General features: G+C 48.1%; 3 protein-coding genes across 10 annotated transcripts; all 3 read left to right on the top strand.

Moving 5' to 3' along the window:
* The first annotated feature begins 208 nt into the window (after positions 1 to 208).
* LOC123060225 (putative pentatricopeptide repeat-containing protein At2g01510) lies at positions 209 to 6,723 on the top strand. Of its 8 annotated transcripts, XM_044482818.1 has the most exons (8): positions 209 to 2,776; positions 3,764 to 3,923; positions 4,010 to 4,079; positions 4,556 to 4,704; positions 5,116 to 5,278; positions 5,557 to 5,710; positions 6,006 to 6,233; positions 6,581 to 6,591. In XM_044482818.1, the coding sequence occupies exon 1, from the start codon at positions 231 to 233 to the stop codon at positions 2,691 to 2,693; it is 2,463 nt and encodes an 820-aa protein (XP_044338753.1). In that variant the 5' UTR covers positions 209 to 230; the 3' UTR covers positions 2,694 to 2,776; positions 3,764 to 3,923; positions 4,010 to 4,079; positions 4,556 to 4,704; positions 5,116 to 5,278; positions 5,557 to 5,710; positions 6,006 to 6,233; positions 6,581 to 6,591. The 8 variants fall into 8 exon arrangements, with proteins under 8 accessions (XP_044338753.1, XP_044338754.1, XP_044338749.1 ...); XM_044482819.1 differs by lacking the exon at positions 4,010 to 4,079; XM_044482814.1 differs by having other exon boundaries at positions 4,010 to 4,704.
* Positions 6,724 to 6,891: 168 nt separating this feature from the next.
* Positions 6,892 to 7,861, top strand: LOC123060226 (uncharacterized protein At4g14100; the record flags this gene model as incomplete). The annotated part of the gene is given in 2 exon segments (XM_044482822.1): positions 6,892 to 7,282; positions 7,360 to 7,861. Coding segments are annotated over 2 exon segments (597 nt in total), but the record flags the coding sequence as incomplete, so codon positions are not given.
* A 1,378-nt stretch (positions 7,862 to 9,239) lies between these two features.
* On the top strand, positions 9,240 to 11,570 carry LOC123060224 (cytochrome P450 704C1). Its single transcript, XM_044482812.1, has 4 exons — positions 9,240 to 10,121; positions 10,202 to 10,546; positions 10,642 to 10,845; positions 11,208 to 11,570. The coding sequence occupies exons 1-4, from the start codon at positions 9,330 to 9,332 to the stop codon at positions 11,400 to 11,402; spliced, it is 1,536 nt and encodes a 511-aa protein (XP_044338747.1). The 5' UTR covers positions 9,240 to 9,329; the 3' UTR covers positions 11,403 to 11,570.
* The last annotated feature ends 8,979 nt before the right edge of the window (positions 11,571 to 20,549 follow it).

Genomic DNA, 20,549 nt, shown 5'->3' with positions numbered 1-20,549 from the left:
TAGATGTATGATATGTACGATGAGAAGCTAGGAGTTGAACTTGTGCACACGCGGCGACAAAGGAACAGGAGTCTGCTCCCTCCTTTCTGACAAGTGAGACAATGGAGAGAGGCATCTACCGGAGCTGCAGCTCGGAATCACTCGGAAACGGCGACGCTTGGGCCTGGGCCTGGGCCGGGCCTTAATGCTCCCTCCCGTTCTACGGCAAACCCCCCAATACGCCGCCCGCAATGCGCCTCCCGTTTAGACCCACCGTGGCCGTAGCCAATGCCGACGCCGTCCTCCCCCGCGCCGGCCCCGTCGCCGGCTTCGGCGCCACCACGCCGCCGGACGCCCGCATGGTCAAGACGGGCTTCGACCCGGCCGCCTATCGCCTCAACCTCCACCTCCAGTCCCTCATCTCCTCCGGCCGCCTCGCGCAGGCCCGCGCCCTGTTCGACCAAATGCCCCACACCAAGAACGCCTTCTCCCTCAACCGCATGCTCTCCGGCTACTCCAGGTCGGGCCAGCTCGCCGCCGCGCACCAGCTCTTCCTCTCCTCCCCGCCCCGCCTCCGCGAGGCCGTCACCTGGACCATCATGATGGCCGCCTTTGCCGCCGCCCCCGGCCGCGCCGCCGACGCCCTAGCCCTCTTCCGCGACATGCTCAGGGAGGGCGTCGCCCCGGACCGCGTCACCGTGTCCACCGTGCTCAACGTGCCCGCCTCTGGCACCGTGACCGCGTCGCTCCATCCTTTCGCCGTCAAGCTCGGCCTCCTCCGCTCCAGCGTCGTCGTCTGCAACACGCTGCTCGACGCCTACTGCAAGCACGGCCTCCTCGCTGCTGGCATGAGAGTGTTCCAGGAGATGCCGCACAGGGACTCCGTCACCTACAATGCCATGATGATGGGGTGCTCCAAGGAGGGGCTGCACAGGGAAGCGCTGGTCCTATTTACTGATATGCGCCGCACGGGTCTTGACGCCAGCCAGTTCACCTTCTCCAGCATGCTCACCGTAGCCACAGGCATGGGTGATCTCCACCTTGGGCGCCAGGTCCACGGCCTCGTGGCCAGAGCCACCTCCGCGCACAACGTGTTTGTCAAGAACTCGTTGCTGGATTTCTACTCCAAATGTGACTGCCTTGCTGAGATGGAGAAGCTGTTCGACGAGATGCCAGAGCGCGACAATGTCTCATATAATGTCATGATCTCAGGCTATGCTTGGAACCGGTGCGCTAGCAGAGCGCTGCGGCTGTTCAGAGAGATGCAGATACTCTGTTTCGACAGGCAGGCCTTACCTTATGCTAGTTTGCTGAGTGTTGCTGGCTCACTGCCTCACATTGGGATTGGGAAGCAAATACATGCTCAGCTGGTCCTTCTTGGCCTTTCTTCGGAGGATCTTGTGGGCAACGCCTTGATTGACATGTATTCAAAATGTGGGATGTTGGATGCTGCAAAGACCAATTTTCTCAACAAGAATGACAAGACAGGCGTTTCATGGACATCAATGATAACTGGGTATGTCCAGAATGGGCAGCTGGAGGAAGCGCTGCGGTTATTCTGTGACATGAGAAGAGCTGGTCTGAGCCCGGACAGGGCGACATTTTCAAGCATCATTAAGGCTTCCTCAAGCCTGGCAATGATCGGGTTAGGGAGGCAGTTACATTCTTACACTATCAGATCAGGCCACATCTCCAGTGTGTTCTCAGGAAGTGCCCTTCTTGACATGTACGCAAAGTGTGGCTGTTTGGATGAGGCACTCCAAACATTTGATGAGATGCCTGAGAGGAATTCCATCTCGTGGAATGCTGTTATTTCAGCCTACGCGCACTACGGGCAGGCAAAGAACGCCATCAAGATGTTTGAAGGTATGCTCCATTATGGGTTCAAACCAGATTCAGTCACCTTCTTGAGTGTACTGTCAGCCTGCAGTCACAACGGCCTTGCAGAAGAATGTATGAAATACTTTGAATTGATGGAACATGAATATGGCATATCCCGCTGGAAGGGACACTATGCTTGTGTTATCGATACATTAGGTCGGGTGGGACGTTTTGATAAAGTTCAGCAAATGTTGAGCGAGATGCCATTTGAAGATGACCCAATCATTTGGAGCTCCATTCTTCACTCGTGCAGGATCCATGGAAACCAGGATTTAGCTAGAGTGGCAGCTGAAAAGTTGTTCAGTATGGGATCCACCGATGCGACGCCTTACGTTATACTGTCCAACATATATGCAAAGGCTGGTAAATGGGAAGACGCTGCCCGTGTTAAAAAGAGCATGAGAAATAGAGGACTTAGGAAAGAGTCAGGTTACAGTTGGGTTGAAGTCAAACAAAAAATCTACAGCTTTTCTTCAAATGACCAAACCAACCCGATGATATCCGAGATGAAAGAAGAGCTTGAGAGGATGTACAAAGAGATGGATAAACAGGGATATAAGCCCGACACTAGCTGTGCCTTGCATCAAGTGGATGATGACTTAAAGTTGGAGTCATTGAAATACCACAGCGAGAGATTGGCCATTGCATTTGCTCTGATTAACACCCCACCAGGGACGCCAATTAGAGTTATGAAAAATCTATCCGCTTGCCTAGACTGCCATGCTGCAATCAAGATGATGTCAAAGATTGTGAACAGAGACATAATTGTAAGAGATTCAAGCAGGTTTCACCATTTCAAGGATGGAGTTTGTTCTTGTGGAGACTATTGGTAGGGATTAGGCTTTCTTGTGCAAATCAAGGATGCACACTGAACATGCTGACAAACAACTAAGGATTGTAAGAGCACATCTATCAGGTACCTTAACATTTTTTGTTACCATGTTCCTTATAATTAGTTTACGAAATGCTTCATTAGGTGTATTTCTCTTTCATGTTCATAGCTGGAAGTAGTCTAATAGCCATTTTTTAGGATAAACAAGGCTTACTGTATGTAAGGCTTGAGACTACCCCATTTCAAATAACTAAGGGAATCACTATTCCTCAAATGCAGGATATTGTTTTATCTTATTTTGTATGGCATGTTTTTGTTTCAGTTCTTTGTTTTTTCAATCCATTGCCCTCGTGCAGTCTTCATGATAACGGAGATTTGAGAAGGATGTGTTTCTTTAGCTGTAGGTGATAACTTTTTTTTACTGAAACTACATAATTATTTGTTTTTTCTATGTGAAATCTTTGAAATCATTGCGATATTTAACCTTCACTACTTATAATGCACAAATATAAGATTGTATATTGTTATTTATGTTCTTCTATCCTACTCCCTCTGTTCCTAAATATAAGTCTTTTTAGATATTTCAAATGGACTACAACATACAGATGCATGTAGACATATTTTAGAGTGTAGATTCACTCATTTTGCTCCGTATGTAATCACTTGTTGGAACCTCTAGAAAGACTTATATTATGGAACGGAGGGAATAGAATTATTTCCCTTATCTGCCTATCTTGATCATGAAATTAAGTCAATTTCTTCTATTATCTTCATGTGTTTGGGGATAGGATTCTGAAAGCTTATAAAATTATTTTCAAAGCTTGCCTAATAATTTAATCATATAAGTTGAAATTCAGTAAAACATTCCTACTTGACAGCTCTGTTCTTATTCCCTAAAATATTGATCCAAGTGTCATAAATGACACAAGATACTTAGCTTTTAATGGCATATCAATGTCTTCACGTTATATACATTTTCGAGATGGAACATATTTCAGCAGATTTCTCTATTCGTGCTCCGGGTGGAGATTTCAATGTACTATGCACCTAAATTATTTTGACATGCACCAGATATTTCGGTGGCCTCAAGCCCTCAACCTCTGGGTCGTCCGGGTCCGCTGTGCGTGCTCCCGTCCGCGTTGCCGAGGGACGCCTCCTCCTGCCGTGCTCCTGTCCAGTATTTTGTTATGGAAAATTTTCTTACCATCGCCTCACCTATTTGGACAATTAGGTGAGCTCTACAATTTGGTTCTGTATCCTTAAGAGGGAACACGAGTTAGTCATGTTACCATAGTAACATAAACTCTTACTCCATAGTTACAATCCCTAAACTGTGCTGAAATGCAATGCTAAGCAAATGGAAGATAACAGTTTGTACCGGCAAAAGGTCAGTTACAGTACTTTGCCCCACTAAAAGAGAGGGATATTATCACCGTCCGTGGTGCATCTTGTTTGCATTTTCCTGTGATAGAAACAGGTGCATTTTGTTACATTTTTCCATGCTGGATTTTAGATATGATGTTGATGCCTACAATTCTTTTTACTGAATTTATATGGCACATGAGAACTGATACATTACTGCCCTCAGTCCTTTTGCTTTTATGTATATTTAGGAACATGATACTACACTTGATCTTTTCGCAAAATAAAAACTGTTTGCAACAGAGATGATACCTGTGATTTTAGTCAGCTAATGCTGATGCTATATGGGATTTTGTTTGTATTGAAGGAACTGTGTACATAATGAACCATATATTACTTATCCAGTGATGTATGCAGTATGCTCAGTACTAATCCAGTGTGTTGTTTTCTTGTGATGGAAACTGCTGCATTTGTTGTCCATTTTGCCATCGTGAGCTTCAGATAACTACTTTGTGTGCAAATATGCCAATGGATAACATCCTCTGGATTAACAAGTTCCTGTGTGCTGCTGCTCTTACTATCTACCTGGTAGGCTGGTCTGACAGTGCTATTGATGGCTTTTTCCTCTGGAGTACCAAGAAAAATAGCAGGTAACAAAAATCTCTTTTTGTGACTTCTTAAATGTTTGTTTCTTGAATGAATCCATTCATTTGGTATTTCTCTGTGTTACTGAAAGGTCTTTGATGCTTACTGTCTAGCTGTTTTTTTTTTTGGTAAACCATTAGTTAAGAAGGTTGGTGATTATATTTAGTTTGTACGCTAGTAAACGCTGTATTAAGTGGTAAAAAAGCAGTAACATACTAATTAGATTCTTTTATATTTGTATTTGCTTTGCCTTTATCTTCCTACAATAGTCAGTTGTTTTTGGCAGTCTGTGCAAGTACTCTCGTGGTACATCATGGATAGGCATTGGATCACTGTTTTGCTTATTTGATCAATTTTTGTTTCAGCTACCCAATTTATCGATGCTTCTCTAAGATGAGTTTCACTTCTTTGTTCAGATCACCCCTGCAGTAGAAGCCATGCAAGCGCCATGTAAAATGGTTTTCAATCGGAACCGAAGCCATCTATTGAAGTAACATCTGTAGGGACTGAACCTGTATGCCACTCCCACTAATATAGAGTGAAGGCAATAAAAAAATTGTTTGTTGTTGGCTTATAACGGTGAGTTCCTACTCCTTAGATTTACATGTTTATCACGTGCACACCTTGGCTAAGATATGATGTGATGTTTTTCTTAAAATTACCTGCAAGTCTGAATCTTTTAATTATTTGTACAATATTTTTCATTACTTGGCCATCGTTTATTCCTGGTATGCACATCAAATTTTCAGATAACATTGTTTTTCAACTGTGTTCAATCTAGTTTATTAGTAAAACATACTCACTGTTCTATGTTCTGCCTTGATCTGTTGGCTACATTTATTTGGTTGTTGGTGCAGGTAACTGGCCAAGCTACTTCGCTCACTTTCGTTGCATTTTATGGGTCCTTCTGTGTGTCACTGTTGTCATTCTGGGCCTTACTGCTTGGAGGAGGGTCAGGGACATTTTCTGCACGGGAAGAGCGGCGTCTGTGGTGGTATTGGCCAGAAGTAGGTATGGTAAAAACAAACTAGGCTCTATCTCTGCTACATCAGTTCAGGCAACTAAATCCCCTTGCTCATTTCTTTTTCACTTACAGTATGTGAAGCGATACAACTTTATTTCCATTGCTGCATCTTGCTTTTCGTGAGCTAATTCTGTACAAACAATAGATCATTTATTGTAATGAGTGAACAATGGCCTGATAGAGAGTTTTCATGACCGTGTAACTTTACTTCTTGACATAAGAAAGTAAAAGGTTCTGTGAGCTTCTTCTAGAAATAAATTTTGGTAGTTTTTAATGTCCCAGGTTCCTGATGTTCTGACGAAACTAGCAGACAATATTGTTGTGAACCCAATCTCCAAGAAGCTTGTGTGGCTAAAATTGTAACGAAGCTGTACATGAATCATATTTGCTGCCCATTCATTGCTTTTGGTCGCTTGTGGTCAGTGGTACTTGGGTACTGCATCAGCAAAATTCTAGTCACATTCTTACTGCGAAATTGGGAGGAAGTTGGCATTTGACCATGCAGGACAGGTGCTGAATCAGATGATTTTGCATATCTTTACATTTGCCTATTCATATTGATATTCCTTGTGACTTTAATAGTCGGTCTTTTTGTACGGTGAACTTTAATAGTCTGTCTGTCCCATCAAGTTCATATTCCAGCTAAAATCCAAATTTATATGAGCGTGCTAATATTTAGTGCTCCTACTTGTCTCGTGCAGCTTCGCTTGTAGCATAATGTAACTAAAAAATTCAGTACTGGAATTGATCATTCTTGCGGCAAATGGCCAATCTCCTAAATTTGGTGTAATTGGATCTGCATAATGACGCTGTATTTGGAACCATGCTAACAAGTGATATTATTTTATTTTACACAGAGTTGACGACATCGATTATGCGCTACTCATCACTGAAACTTGATATTCGCTTCATTGTCAACCCAATCGATAAATCTCCAAGAAGCTTGTGCGGCTGAAATTGCTGCACATGGATATACATTTGCTGCCCACTCATCCATTGCTTTTGGTCACTGGTGGTGGTCACCCCTCACTCACCAGCAGACAGACAGGTGTAACCAAAGATAAGGTCTGGGACAGACATGGCATGGCCACTGCTCCAGCTCCTGCTCATCGCCGCCGCCGCCGCGGCAGGGGCGTCCTCAGCGACGACGCCTGACGGGCCGGCGCCATGGCCGGAGCAGTTCCACGCGGTGCTGTTCACGAACCTGACCAACGTCTCGATTGCCTCGTCAGGCCCGCCGCTCCGCCTGCACGACCTGTACTACGACTGGCCGCGGCGGCGCAACCTGAACCTGATCCGGCACCAACTCTCAGGCGACCCGCTGTACGATGTGGAGTGGAACAACGGCACCACCTTCTACTTCGACTCGGCCACGTGCCGCACGGAGCAGTTCCCCGTCGGCGTGCTCCGCCCCGGGTGGCTCGCCGACGGCAGTGCTGTCTACCTCGGCCGCGAGACCACAGGCGGGTTCGACTGCCACGTCTGGGGCAAGGCCGGCTTCATCGTCTACTACGAGGACGCGCTCACGCGCCGCCCCGTCCGCTGGAACTTCATTGATGGTATACCCCCATTGCTACTACTATTCCACGTGATGTCTGAACTTTACTGGATTTGATGGAGCTTTGCATGGTTGCAGTGACGGGGATAGAGCAGTTTGTGATGAGCTTCGAGGTTGGCGTGGTGCTGGAAGACGATTCCCAGTGGCAGGCGCCCGCGCACTGCTTCCTCGATGAAGCAGCCAACAAGACCAACGAGGATGGCGATCATGTCGCCGTTTCGAATGGCGTCATGGACGCGGCCAGGCTATTCAGGAAGTTTGCTGGAGCTGCCGCCGCCTACTGATAATGTCTGAATATGAATACTTGGTGTGTGTTTTCACACCTTGCTACTGGGGACATGGTTCATCCAACCATTGCTACTGGGGATGGCACTCTGAAAAAACTCACGCTGTTCAATTTAATTTCCTTTGTAGCAAAGCTTACCTGTTTTCTCTCCCATGCACAAGTACTGATCACAAGGCAACTATATTGTGCTTAATCATTCTTGTAAACCCAAGTTTTGTTGTGCTTTCAACCTTAGTTTCAAAACTCAGACTGGGTAAGAGAACCGCCGAGTGTCCTGTTTGCCACTTCACCCAATCATTTGCAAGCATGACTCATTAAGGTGTACTAGTGATCTAAACGCTCTTATATTTCTTTACAGAGGTAGTATTATTTTGTAGTTATGTTCATGTAAAGCATCAAAGGATAACAGTCCCTTAGCAGGGTCCGTAGTTGCACAGGTCTTGCTGGCAGAAACAAATATTCGGTGTTTGGCATTCTGCGCATCCCTGGCTCGTGTGTTAAGAAGGGCAAAAGGTTATTATATTTTGTGTAGTTGCAAACTGAAAAATATGGCGAGCTGTTGACGAATCGATTTAAGTGTAAATTTACAAGGATATGTCGATGTATTTTGTTAGTACACTCGAGGGGAAGTGGCAGGAGGGAAGCTCCAGCTTCCTTCACCCCATGGTTTAACGGCGCAGACCATGCCGCCCGTACGGTACGTGGAAGCCCGATTCCGCTTGCATCACCGCTCCTCGCGCCTTCTCGTATCTTCTTCCCTCTTTTTCTTGTTGGTGCGCGTCATCCTCATCTCGGCGGCGCTTACAGTTACACACATGATCCTCATCAGTGGCGAAGCCAGAAAAACTTAATAGGGGGGCAACTGATGTTAAATCATGTTAGGGAGGGTCAAAGCCAGCAAAATCATCATAATACACATATATTAGCAGCAGATAATCCCTCATGTAGTGGCAAAATCTGCATGTTGACCTGGGCCGGGGCCCCTGCTAGCACCCCCGCCTCTGCCACTGATCCCCATGACTACGCCAACTCAAGTTCTAGAGATATAATAAGGATCAATGGTTAGAATTTGCACACGTCAACTCAAAGTATCCGATATTTTCGTCTCTAGAAACGCTTCCAAGGCGTGACTAGCCATGAGTACTAGTGGTTGGGGCTCGTCATTGCGGGTCGTTTGAGAGAAAGCTATACGCACTTCATCATCATGGTAATTATTTTTTTAAAATATTCACGCGTCACGTGGACATCACAACCATCTTTAGAAAAAGCCTAGAAAAACTTTTCACGAAAAAAGTCTCTCTATCGTAAACTTTCTCACCGTGACTAATCAGCATACGTCACATGGGGTAGCTGGTTGGCCACCATTCGGGCGCCTCTTAATGAGTTTAATTAGATTTGGCTTGTAGCCCTGAAGAAAACGAGTTTTGGCTTATCGGCATCAATTATCTGGTCTTGATGTAGGTAGGGTTACAATCCACAAACAGTAAACATCTCGGATTTTTCAAAAGTTTTCTGTGGTTAGTTTCGTCTCACTCTCACCAGACTTTGATGTTCATTCGTCGGCGTCATTGTGCAGTTAACTGGAAAACGGCACGCCGTACGTCTCACCAGACCGATCTGCTAATGATCGCCCTCGACACGTGTGTTGAAAAGGAGAAAACGGACACACCTCCTCGCTAAATGATGAGAATAGTATGGCCTCCTCAATCCACACACTCGGCGCAGTCGAGCACCATACGTGACCCAGCGCCGTCTCACGGCCATGGACTCACCGCTGCTGCTGGCCGCGCTCTCGTCGGTGCTCCTCCTCCTCCTAGCCCTGTACCTGCTCGGCGGCCAGAGGCGGCGTCGGAGCTACCCGCCAGTGGCCGGCACCATGCTCCAGCAGCTGCTCAACTGGGGCCGGCTGCCGGAGTACATGACGGAGCTCTCCCGCAGGTATGGCACCTTCCGCATGCTCACCCTGACCTACAGCGGCAACTGGGTGTACACCGTCGACCCGGCCAACGTGGAGCACATCCTCCGGACCAACTTCGCCAACTACGGCAAGGGGCCGATGACCCACGGCGTGCTGGAGGACCTCCTCGGCGACGGGATCTTCAACGTGGACGGCGCCAAGTGGCGGCACCAGCGGAAGGTCGCCAGTTTTGAGTTCACCACGCGAGCGCTCCGCGAGTACAGCAGCGGCGTGTTCCGCGACGTGGCCGCCGAGCTCGCGGGCATCGTCGCCGCCGCCGCGGCCGCCGGGGAGAGGGTGGACATGGAGAATCTGTTCATGCGGTCGACGCTGGACTCGATTTTCACGGTTGGGTTCGGGGTCAACCTCGGCGCGCTCTCCGGATCCAACAAGAAGGGCGCGGCGTTCGCCAGGGCGTTCGACGACGCCAGCGAGCAGGTGCTGTACCGGTTCTTGGACCCGCTCTGGAAGGCCAAGAGGCTCCTCGGCGTCTTGTCGGAGGCGGCCATGAAGCGGTGGGTGGGCACCATCAACGACTTCGTGTACGCCGTCATCGACAAGAAGATGGAGCAGATGGGCAGAGATGGGCACGAATTCGTACGTAAGCAACATACTGTCGAGTGTCGAGGTTCCTGCTGGGGAGGGAGAAAAACTGTGACATTTCTTGATTTTGGCAGGCCAAGAAAGGGGACATACTGTCGAGGTTCCTGCTGGAGAGGGAGAAAGACCCCGGCTGCTTCGGCAACAAGTACCTGCGGGACATCATCCTCAACTTCGTGATCGCCGGCCGCGACACGACGGCGGGGACGCTCTCGTGGTTCCTCCACGTGCTCTGCAGAGACCAGCGCATCCAGGACAAGATCGCGCGGGAGGTGCGGGAGGCCACCAGTACCGGCGACCGCCAGGACGCGGGCGGCGTGGAAGAGTTCACGGCGCGCCTGACCGAAGACGCCATCGGCAGCATGCACTACCTCCACGCCGCGCTCACGGAGACCCTCCGGCTGTACCCGGCGGTGCCCGTCGTGAGTCGGCCTGGCTGGATCATCCGCATGGAGCATTTTCAAGACCAGGGAAATGATCAAGTACACCATTGATTTGGTGGTTGTTGCATTTGCAGGACGTCAAGTGCTGCTTCTCGGATGACACGCTGCCGGACGGGCACACCGTGAGGAGAGGGGACATGGTCAACTACCAGCCCTTCGCCATGGGCCGGATGAAGTTCCTATGGGGCGACGACGCCGAGGAGTTCAGGCCGGAGAGGTGGCTCGACGGTGACGGCGTGTTCGTCCCGGAGAGCCCCTACAAGTTCACCGCTTTCCAGGTGAGTGAGCGAAACACATACTCCCTCTGTTTCATAATGTAACACATATATATTTTCTATAAAGTCAAACATTATAAAGTTTGATCAAGTTTATAGAGAAAACTATTTATATCTACAATACCAAATGCATATAATATGAAAGTATGTCTTGTGATATATCTAAGCATATGTATTTGGTATTCTAGATGTATATGATTTTTTCTACAAACTTGATCAAAGTTTATAAAGTTTGACTTTTACAAAAAAAATATATGCGCTACATTGTGGAACGGAGGGAGTATCTCATAAATCATCGCACCTAAGTAGAGGAGTATATCCATTCATGTGACGTGTGTGTACGTTTGTCCTCTTGTTGAACATAGGCGGGGCCTCGGATCTGCTTGGGAAAGGAGTTCGCCTACAGGCAGATGAAGATATTTGCAGCCACTCTTCTCTACCTCTTCAGGTTTGAGATGTGGGACCGCGGCTCGACGGTGGGCTACCGTCCGATGCTCACGCTCAAAATGGACGGCCCGCTCTATGTTCGTGCGTCGCCCCGTCGATCTATCGGGAACTAGCATGTGGATGTTCCCCTTCTCGGTTGTGCTGAGCTTTGATAATATGAATAGTGAGGACAATAACAAGAATTCTAGGAGAGTTGCAATATGGTTCCGTCCTCTATGACAACCGTTGATATGAAGGCTAGCAGGACAAAAAAGCACTCTGGCAAAATCGCTATATTCTCATCCACTCCATATTCTCCAGAGAATGACGATTTATTCCACCCCCATCTTTTCCTTCAGGGTTAAAACCCTAAAACTTCGCCAATTTACCAAAAAGCCATTGTAAACCCTAGTAATTTTGTCATGGCCTCGTGTTCATCATGTGGGCCCTCCCAAAAATTATGATGGATTAAAAGGATTTAATTTGGATTAAACCCTAACTTAAAATGTAAATTGTTTTTATCTATTTAAAATGAGGGATTTTTGCTTGGTTAAATCTCTTGAAGACCTATATTTATCCTTCCAATATTATTATGAAGCTACAATAATTTTTGGAACAATATATCAAACGCTTACAATTCATCCCAAAAATTCACTTAAATGGATTTATTACTGCATATAATATAAATATAATTCATGGGTCCATGTCATGGACCAGAGCGGCTTCACCTAAAATTTTAGCCAATTTGGAGCTCATGATCGCTCATCTAAATTACAAACAGTGGCTAAGCATTTATTAAAAACAAATAATAAAAGCAATGCCTTGTTCATATTGGGCCAGCCCACTAGTGCAGATAATTATACTGCATCCAATTGGCGCAACATAGCAATCCATGGCGAATATCACTGTTTTGACCTTGTCAGAAAACATTAGCATGATCTGAACCCTTCCAATTTTTTTAGCACGATCTGTCCTTTTTCAAAATGGATGGCCCACTCTATGTTTGTTTGTCAACCCGGCGATCAACAAGGAACTAGCGTGCTTGCTACTAAAGGCTCTCCATTCTCAAAAGGGTGCATGTTCTGATGTTTTCCGTTGTGTTGAGCTATGATAATATGAGTAGTGTCGGCACTAACAAAAACTCTAGCAGAGTTGCCATATGGTTCCGTCCTTTATAACAACCGTTGATATGAAGGCCAGGGACGATGCTTCGGTGCCTTAAGGCACCTACCTTTGTGTCTATGACATGTGGGCTCAACAGGTAACTGGCCCACATGTCAGTGACCTAAAGGCAGGTGCCTTTAAGGCACCGAAGCTGCGTCCGAAGGCCAGAGGGACAAATATGCACTCTCTGGCAAAATCGCTATCATCTCATGCACTCCATATCTCCAGAGAGCGCTCTAAAAATAAGTGTTCAACCTCTGTACTACAGTTATGAGCATCATATGACATTTACTTAATTTGGAATGAGGAATTATTCCACCCTCATCTTTTCCTTAAGGGTTAAAACCCTAAAACTTTGTCAATTGTCCAAAAAAGCATCTTAAACCATAATAATTTTGCCATTGTCTCATGTTCATCGTGTATGCCCGCCCAAAATTTATGAAGGATTTAATTTGGATTAAACCCTAAAACCTTTATATAAAATGCAAGTTAGTAAAATGCATAGATTTTTATCTATTTAAAATAAGGGATTTCACTTGGTTAAATCTCTTTAAAACCTCTATTTAGCCTTCCAATATTATTAGGAAGCTACAATAGTTCTTCCTTAATTTTGGAACAATATATCACACGCTTACAATTCATCCCAGAAATTCATGTAAATGGATTTATTCCTGAATATACTATATATATAATTCGTGGGTCCTTGTCATGGACTAGAGCGGCTTCACCTAAAATTTCAGCCAATTTGGAGCTCATTTGGTCCTTCAATTAAATTACAAACAGTGGCTAAACATTTATTAAAAACAAATGACAAAATCAATGTACTGTTCATATTGGGTTGGCCCATTGAGCGCAGATAATTATACTACACCCAATTGACATAGCTTTGCAATATGTGACCAAAATCATTGTTTTGACCTTTGTCAAAAAACTTTAGCATGATCTGAACCCTTTCAGATATTTTAGCACGATCTGACCCTTTTGTCAAACGTCAAGCCTTGTGGTGTTTTTGCCTCACCTACACACACCAAAGTTGCCGGTGTTTCTGACCTGGCCACGACCTGGCACGTAGGTGTTGACCTCCTACGTGGTAGGGCAGAAATGCCGAACTGAGACACATTACTGGAAACGCCTCAGGCCCTGGCGTGTCTGCCCCATGAAGAAACTCCCGGGCTTGGGGTGTTTGCAGTAACACATGCCCCGCGGCCACGTATTTATTCATTGGAGAAATGCGGGCTACTTTGACCTGTCTGTGTGCAGTAGAAATGGCACATGACTTGGCGTTATCAAAAGGGCCAGATCGTGCCAAAATTTGGCAAAAGGGAAACGGCAGTGATTTTGGCTGCAATCCGTCGCCCAGCCCTAAGAAGAAAAAGCAATATGTCGCCCAGATGACTCAGAACCACCCAACCCATACCACATCCTATATAGACATTTGGCCCAATCTGTTCCGCCCTAGACCCATATCAACAATGTTATGATGTCGTTGCGCCCCATGGTGGACAATGTGCTAGTCTAGACGACACGGTTCAGCGGGGCTGCCTCTCTCTGTCGCGTTAGTCGCGCCACCGGCGCTTCCGCTTCCCGTGGCAGCAAGGAGCCTCATGGAGGACAATGTGCTAGTCCAGACGACACGGGTCGGCAGGGCTACCTCTCTCTGCCGTGTTAAGTAAGCTAAGTCACATATTTAATATTTATTTTGTGGAGACATATTTAATAGTTGCTTGGTGTGCAAGTGCCATTTCCCACTAGCAAGATGTGAAAGCACACATCAAAGGGGAGTACCCCAGGCTCTGCATTATGAGATGCACACAGCCTTTTTATTAAGCGTGAAGCAAGTTCCAATCACGAGTAACAGACAACAGAGAAGATAACACGACCATAATTGGTCTAACCCGAGATTACATAGCTCACCCATGTAATGCTCGAGTGGCTCGCCAGCGAAACACACACCATATAGTATTTATATTCAGATTCAGACATGTTCAGTACGCGGCAGCAGCTCCAGCAAACTTGCTGAACAGCCTGCCCGCGTCTATGATGCCATTATTAGAAACAGTTACATGGTTGACAAAATAGCAAACTTTGTCTATTTGGTTAAGTTGTGAGTTTGAAAGTTGTTATAATGCTTTTGCTAGTATATTTTATAATTGTCCACTATTTTTCTTTGATGTGATTGCAACCAATTTCTTTTGAAATTTAATTTTTTATTCAAGATTAATGTAGGTTTTCTATCATGTGGAGGCAACATGCATGGGCGACACTGGTCAGACTGATTTGGGATGGTCCAAGGATGGTATTTCATCTGTTTTGAGTATGCATAAAATGCAGCAATGTGTTGTTTTAAACATATTAAGAAAGACGCCAACTTTTTGAAATACTAACATTGCCTCTAATTTTCAACTTAGATCCACTTCCATATCATGGATAATTCATGATGATTAGTACAAAGTACAAACATAAAAAAAGTAATTGTAATGAATATGAACTAGAAGATGTTGGTAAAAAGACAAAAGTTTTGTCACAATTATCAGATGGAACGTTCCCTACTCTCCTGGAGGAGAGCCGCGTCGTATATATTGAGCGAGGACAGGAAGAGCCCCTGTCGTGGCTTATACAATTTCCTCCGATCGCTAGGATGCAGAGTTTACAGGAGATACGACACACACACACATACACACACACACACACACACAGAGAGAGAGAGAGAGAGAGAGACTTGCGAGGGAGGATATTGAGATTACATATATCTATATGTTTAAACTACCTATATCTAACACCCTCCCTTAATCTCAACTATCCTACATTAAGATTTCTTTTGAACTCCTTGAATGACTTGACTGGTAAAGCTTTAGCGAAGCCGTCTGCAACTTGATCTTTGGATGGAATGAACCGTATGTCCATTTCTTCTCTGCAACTCTTTATCGCACAAAGTGAAAATCGATTTCAATATGCTTAGTTCTTCCATGGAAGACTAGATTAGCCGAGAGATATGTAGCTCCTAAGTTGTCACACCAAAGACATGAAACACGATGTTGCTTAATTCCCAATTCATTTAGCAATGATTCCAACCAAATGATTTATATTGTTCCATTAGCTAATAACTTATACTCAGCTTCAATACTTGATCTTGACATTGTGGCCTGTTTCCTGGCACTCCATGAAATAAGATTAGAGCCAAAGAATACCGCAAATCCTCCAGTGGACCTTCTGTCATCACAACATCCTGCCCAATCAGCATCAAAAAAAGGCACTAACAAGAGTAGACTTAGACCATCTGAGCTGGAGGCCTAAACTCACGGTGTGCTTTATGTATCTTACAATTCTATTAACAGCTGTCCAGTGTGCAGTAGTAGGTGCATGTAGATACTAACAAACCTTGTTAATAGCAAATGATATATCTGGCCTTGTCAGTGTTAAGTATTGTAAAGCTCCTACAACACTTCTGTACTTTGTGCTTTCTTCTTCCTTAAGTAGCTCACCTTCAGATGCTGAAAGTTTTTATGAGAAAGACAATGGTGTAGGTGAAGGCTTATAGTCTTTCATCCCCATGCGATCTAGAAGTTCAGTGACATATTTCTCTTGACTCGGTACTATGCCATCTTGAATCTTCTTTACTTCAATGCCTAGGAAGAAGTGTAGATCACCAAGATCCTTTAGTGCAAACTCTGAGCTTAGATCATGAAGAAGAGCATTAGTAGCACTTTGTGAGGAACTTGCAACTATGATGTCAACAACATATATTAGCAAAAATATAACCTTGTTTGCCTTTTTGTAAATGAAAAGCGCACGAACCGGCCGAGGCAGATTCCGCGGCGTCGGCTGCTTCTTATCGACGAGCCGAGTCGCACCCTGTGGGCGGCGGAGGCGGACGGTGGACGCTCGGTGGGCAGGTTGGCACATACGTTGTAGTACCCAATCGAGATCACGGTGCTAGGTGGGCCCGTTCTGGTGGATGGTGATGAGCCTCAGGCGAGGTTTCCACCGCCTCCCTCGCCGCCGTCGGAGGAGGACTCGGGGCCTGGGCATGGGCGTTCGCCGGGCTCTGGCTCGGCAAGGCGGTCTGGGTTCGGAGGCGCTGACTGTGCGGGGGCGGGCGATACTGGCTCCTCCGCGCCGGCGACGGCGCCGCTGGCGGTCAGGCAGACCCAGTTTCAAAGTGGGGTTGGAGAGGCGACACCCTTGCATGCGCTAACACAGGTCCGGGCCACCCCTGACGTCGCTGCTTCGGACATGGCGGAGGATCCTATCGTGGAGCGACAGGTGGAAAGTGTGGTTGGTGAGGCAGTCGAGGAGGATATGCTCTGCCACGATGGGCTGGCATCCAGGACGGTGGAGGTGCGGTCGCCCCAAGCTCCTGCGCAACTTTTCAGACCTGGGGCCATGGTGGTGTCTCGGGATCCGCAACAGCTGTTGCTGGACCGGTCGCCCGCTTCGGTCTGCCTGGCCCGCTGGGCAGGATCCGAGGCAATGGCTCGCGATGACGGCACTCGTCCATTGGGTGCTGGCGGAGATTGGGGGAGTGGGCCGCTCCTCATTGGCTCGATGGAGATTCTGTCGGGGACCCCGGTTGTCTTGGCCAGGAGTGGCCGGTTGCTTTCTGAAGGAGGCTTTTTGACCCCGCAATCCCTTTCTTTGACCCCATGGTCAGCTTTCTCGCCTTTCGAGGCAGGCGTGCCGCAGAGACAAGGGGTGGGATCGGATCAATCCTCTGGGATTGGTTCTTGGTCAGTCTGTCGCCAGAACCGGATGAGGGCCCGCGTGTGCCGGCCAGCCCCACGCCAGGCCCGCTCCCATGCAGTTCCCCACATGCGGTCCTGGGGTCGGAACAAGGTGGAGCCCAGCTGGTAGAGAGGGAGAGGAGCCCTCTGGCTCATGCACCAGGTGCAAGCGGCGGCCCTGTTGAGGCCCGTGGGGGTTTGCCAAGCGGTGTTGTCTTGCAAGTGCATGCGGATGGGGCCCGGTCGTCTACCCCTCTCCCTGTGTCGCCCAGGGCAGCAACGCATGCCTTTTGTGAGGAGATTCAGAGGCAGATTTCTCCCATCCTGGCCGCGCATGAGGCCCCCAAGTCACGCCGACCGCGGAAGTGCAACGTCCAGGCAGGTTCCCCACGGCGAAGCGCCAGAATTGCTAAGAGCAAAAGGCCCTCAGTGGCCTCCAAGCAGCAACAAGTTCTCATTCGCAAATTCTGCCTGGCTAATGAAGGAGAGGTGATCGGGGAGGAGGCGTTGAAGATGTACGTCGACTTGTTCAACAGGCCTTTGGCGGACGCCCACATTGATGCCATCTTGGCACTGTTTGGTTGGGAGCCTTCGGTGTTGCCAATGGTGGAGTTACCGGCGCTAGAGGAGGCAGCGGCTTGAGCTGTGGCGGCAAGTGGGGTGCGGTGTAGGCCTTTCCCATGGCTACACACCCCATCAAGGTGCTGGTGTGGAACGTTCGCGGTCTTAATGACCTGGCTAGGAGAGGCGCGATTTACCAGGTGGTCATGGCGGCCAACCCTAGCATAGTGTGTTTTCAGGAGATGAAGATGGAAGCTGTATCTCAGGGCGTGGTGGCGCACTGTTTGGGCAATAAACTAGCGAATTTTTATTATCTCCCGGCCTCTGGTACTCGTGGTGGGATTCTTTTGGCCTGGGACCCACTCGTGGTCCAACTCTCCGATCCGCACTACACGGAGAACGCGGTCACCGCGCTTGTCACGCTGGTCGGGACATCCTCGCATTGGTGGATCTCTGGGGTGTATGTCCCTACTCTGGATGCGCAAAAGGTTGAGTTCTTGCAAGAGCTGGCTGACATTCGCGAGCTCATTGCCGGGCCGTGGGCGGTTTTGGGAGACTTCAACCTCATTACGAACCCGGAGGACAAAAGCAACGATCACATTAACAGGCGCATGATGGCGCGGTTCCGGTCTAAGCTCAACTCCCTTGAGCTGAAGGAGGTGTACCTCAATGGTCGGAGGTATACGTGGTCGAATGAGCGTGGGCAGGCCACCCTTGACAAGCTAGATCATATCTTCACCACCGTGGACTGGGAGGAGCTACACCCGTCTTGTTTCCTCTCAGCTTTGGGTTCGGCTGTCTCGGATCACTGTCCTCTTCTATTGGACCTGCATGCTGATTTTAAGGTGGGCAAGCGCTTTCGCTTCGAAGCCTTTTGGCCGAAGGCCGAGGGGTTTCGCAATGTGGTGCAAACGGCATGGAATTCAGTGCCCTCTGTGGGCAACCCCTATGTGGTTCTCGATCGCAAGCTCAGAGCAACTGCGAAGGCTTTGCAAAGCTGGAGTGATAGGTGGATTGGAAACGTTAAGCTACAGATTGCGTTGGCTCTTGAGGTTATCCTTCGGTTGGATGTGGCGATGGAGACGAGGTCACTCTCGGAAGGGGAAATTGCCCTTAGACGGACCATGAAGAGGTCCATCACGCGCCACCGCTCCAGGTTGATGTGGCTTCGTGATGGAGATGCTAGTTCGACGTTTTTCAAACAGCACGCCAGCCACATGAGGCGTTGCAATACCATTATGAGTCTCAAGTGTAATGGCAATTTCTTTTCGGGCCAGGAGGAAATTGCGGAGGTGGTAGATGGTTACTATGAGGAGATCCTTGGCCTGGCCCCGCAGCGTGCTCATGGGCTCAACCTCGACCTTCTGGGCCTCCCACGTTTAGAGCTCGCACACCTTGAGCTGCCATTTCTTGAAGATGAGGTTGCGAAGATAATCAAATCTATGCCAAGGGACAAGGCACCGGGGCCGGATGGTTTCACAGGACGGTTTTATGCCAGCTGTTGGGACATCATCAAAGGAGATTTTATGCGAGCTTTGGATAGCTTCCATAGAGGGGACATGCGTGGGCTGGCGGCCATCAATAGGGCATACGTCACGCTCATCCCAAAGAAGGATGGCGCAAAAGAGATCAAGGATTTTCGCCCTGTCAGCTTGGTGCATGGCGCGGCAAAGATCTTTGATAAGATCCTATCGGTCCGGCTTACAGACGATCTGCCCAAGCTCGTGGGATGTCACCAAAGTGCTTTTGTCCGTGGGCGCTCGATTCACGATAACTTCATGATGGTTCAAGGGGCCATAAGGAAACTGCACACTCTCAAGAATGCCTCTGTCATGGTCAAGCTCGACATTTCCAAAGCCTTTGACACGGTGCAGTGGCCCTTTTCTATTGAGGTGCTCTCCTCTCTGGGTTTTGGACGTAGGTGGATTGATTGGATCATTGGTCTGCTCTCTACCTCCTCCACGCGGGTGCTTGTGAATGGGGTGCCGGGCACGCAGATTTGCAATAGAAGAGGTTTCAGACTGGGTGGGCCTCTCTCTCCCATGCTATTCATCCTGGTGATGGAGCCGCTGCAACGGCTATTCTCCCATGCCGCTGAAAAAGGCTTGCTCGCCCCCCTTGCGCGATCCGGACTGCACCAGAGAATGTCAATCTTTGCGGACGACGTCATTCTTTTCCTCAAGTCGGCGGAGAACGAGATGCGGCTCTGTGTAGATTTGTTGGACGCCTTTGGACAAGCGTCGGGCCTTCAAGTGAATCTGGCCAAGACCTCGGCCGTGCCAATTAGATGCTCAAAGGATGATTCACAACTCATTGCAGCTTCTTTGGGATGCAAGATGGGGGCCTTCCCATGCAAGTACTTGGGTCTTCAACTGAGCATCCGGAAGTTGTCGGCCTCATAGCTACTTGATTTGGTCCACCAGGTGGCACGCATGCTGCCCCACTAGAAGGGGGCGACGCTGCCCATAAGTAGCCGACTTACGCTCATCAAGTCTGTCCTTTGTGCCATCCCGATTCATGCGATGCTGACACTCAACATACCGCGGAAGACGATAAAGGCCATTTCCAAGATTTGCCAGGGCTTTCTTTGGTGCGGGAAAGCAGAGGCTAATGGTGGTCAATGCAAGGTTGCGTGGAATTCTGTTTGTGCGCCCAAGTGGGCAGGAGGGCTTGGCATTCCGGACCTCTCATGGCTCAACTATGCCCTCCAAGCATGCTAGCCATGGCTTCAGCACACAGACGACTCACAACCATGGGCGGAGTTTGATATTGAGGTTTCCTCTGAGGCCCGCCAGATCTTTCAGGCCGCGACGATCACGAGAGTTGGCAATGGCA

Source organism: Triticum aestivum, chromosome 3A (assembly GCF_018294505.1).
Source record: "Triticum aestivum cultivar Chinese Spring chromosome 3A, IWGSC CS RefSeq v2.1, whole genome shotgun sequence".
In the NCBI taxonomy this organism is placed as follows: Eukaryota; Viridiplantae; Streptophyta; class Magnoliopsida; order Poales; family Poaceae; genus Triticum; species Triticum aestivum.
This window is presented reverse-complemented; position numbering and strand designations above follow the sequence as displayed.

Bases quoted from the DNA above. Each gene is read 5' to 3' on its own strand.
- LOC123060225 (XM_044482821.1), top strand. From the start codon at position 231: ATGCGCCTCCCGTTTAGACCCACCGTGGCCGTAGCCAATGCCGACGCC.
- LOC123060224 (XM_044482812.1), top strand. From the start codon at position 9,330: ATGGACTCACCGCTGCTGCTGGCCGCGCTCTCGTCGGTGCTCCTCCTC. The intron at 10,122-10,201 runs GTACGTAAGCAA...TGATTTTGGCAG, and splicing joins GCAGAGATGGGCACGAATTC to GCCAAGAAAGGGGACATACT. The intron at 10,547-10,641 runs GTGAGTCGGCCT...TTGCATTTGCAG, and splicing joins TGTACCCGGCGGTGCCCGTC to GACGTCAAGTGCTGCTTCTC.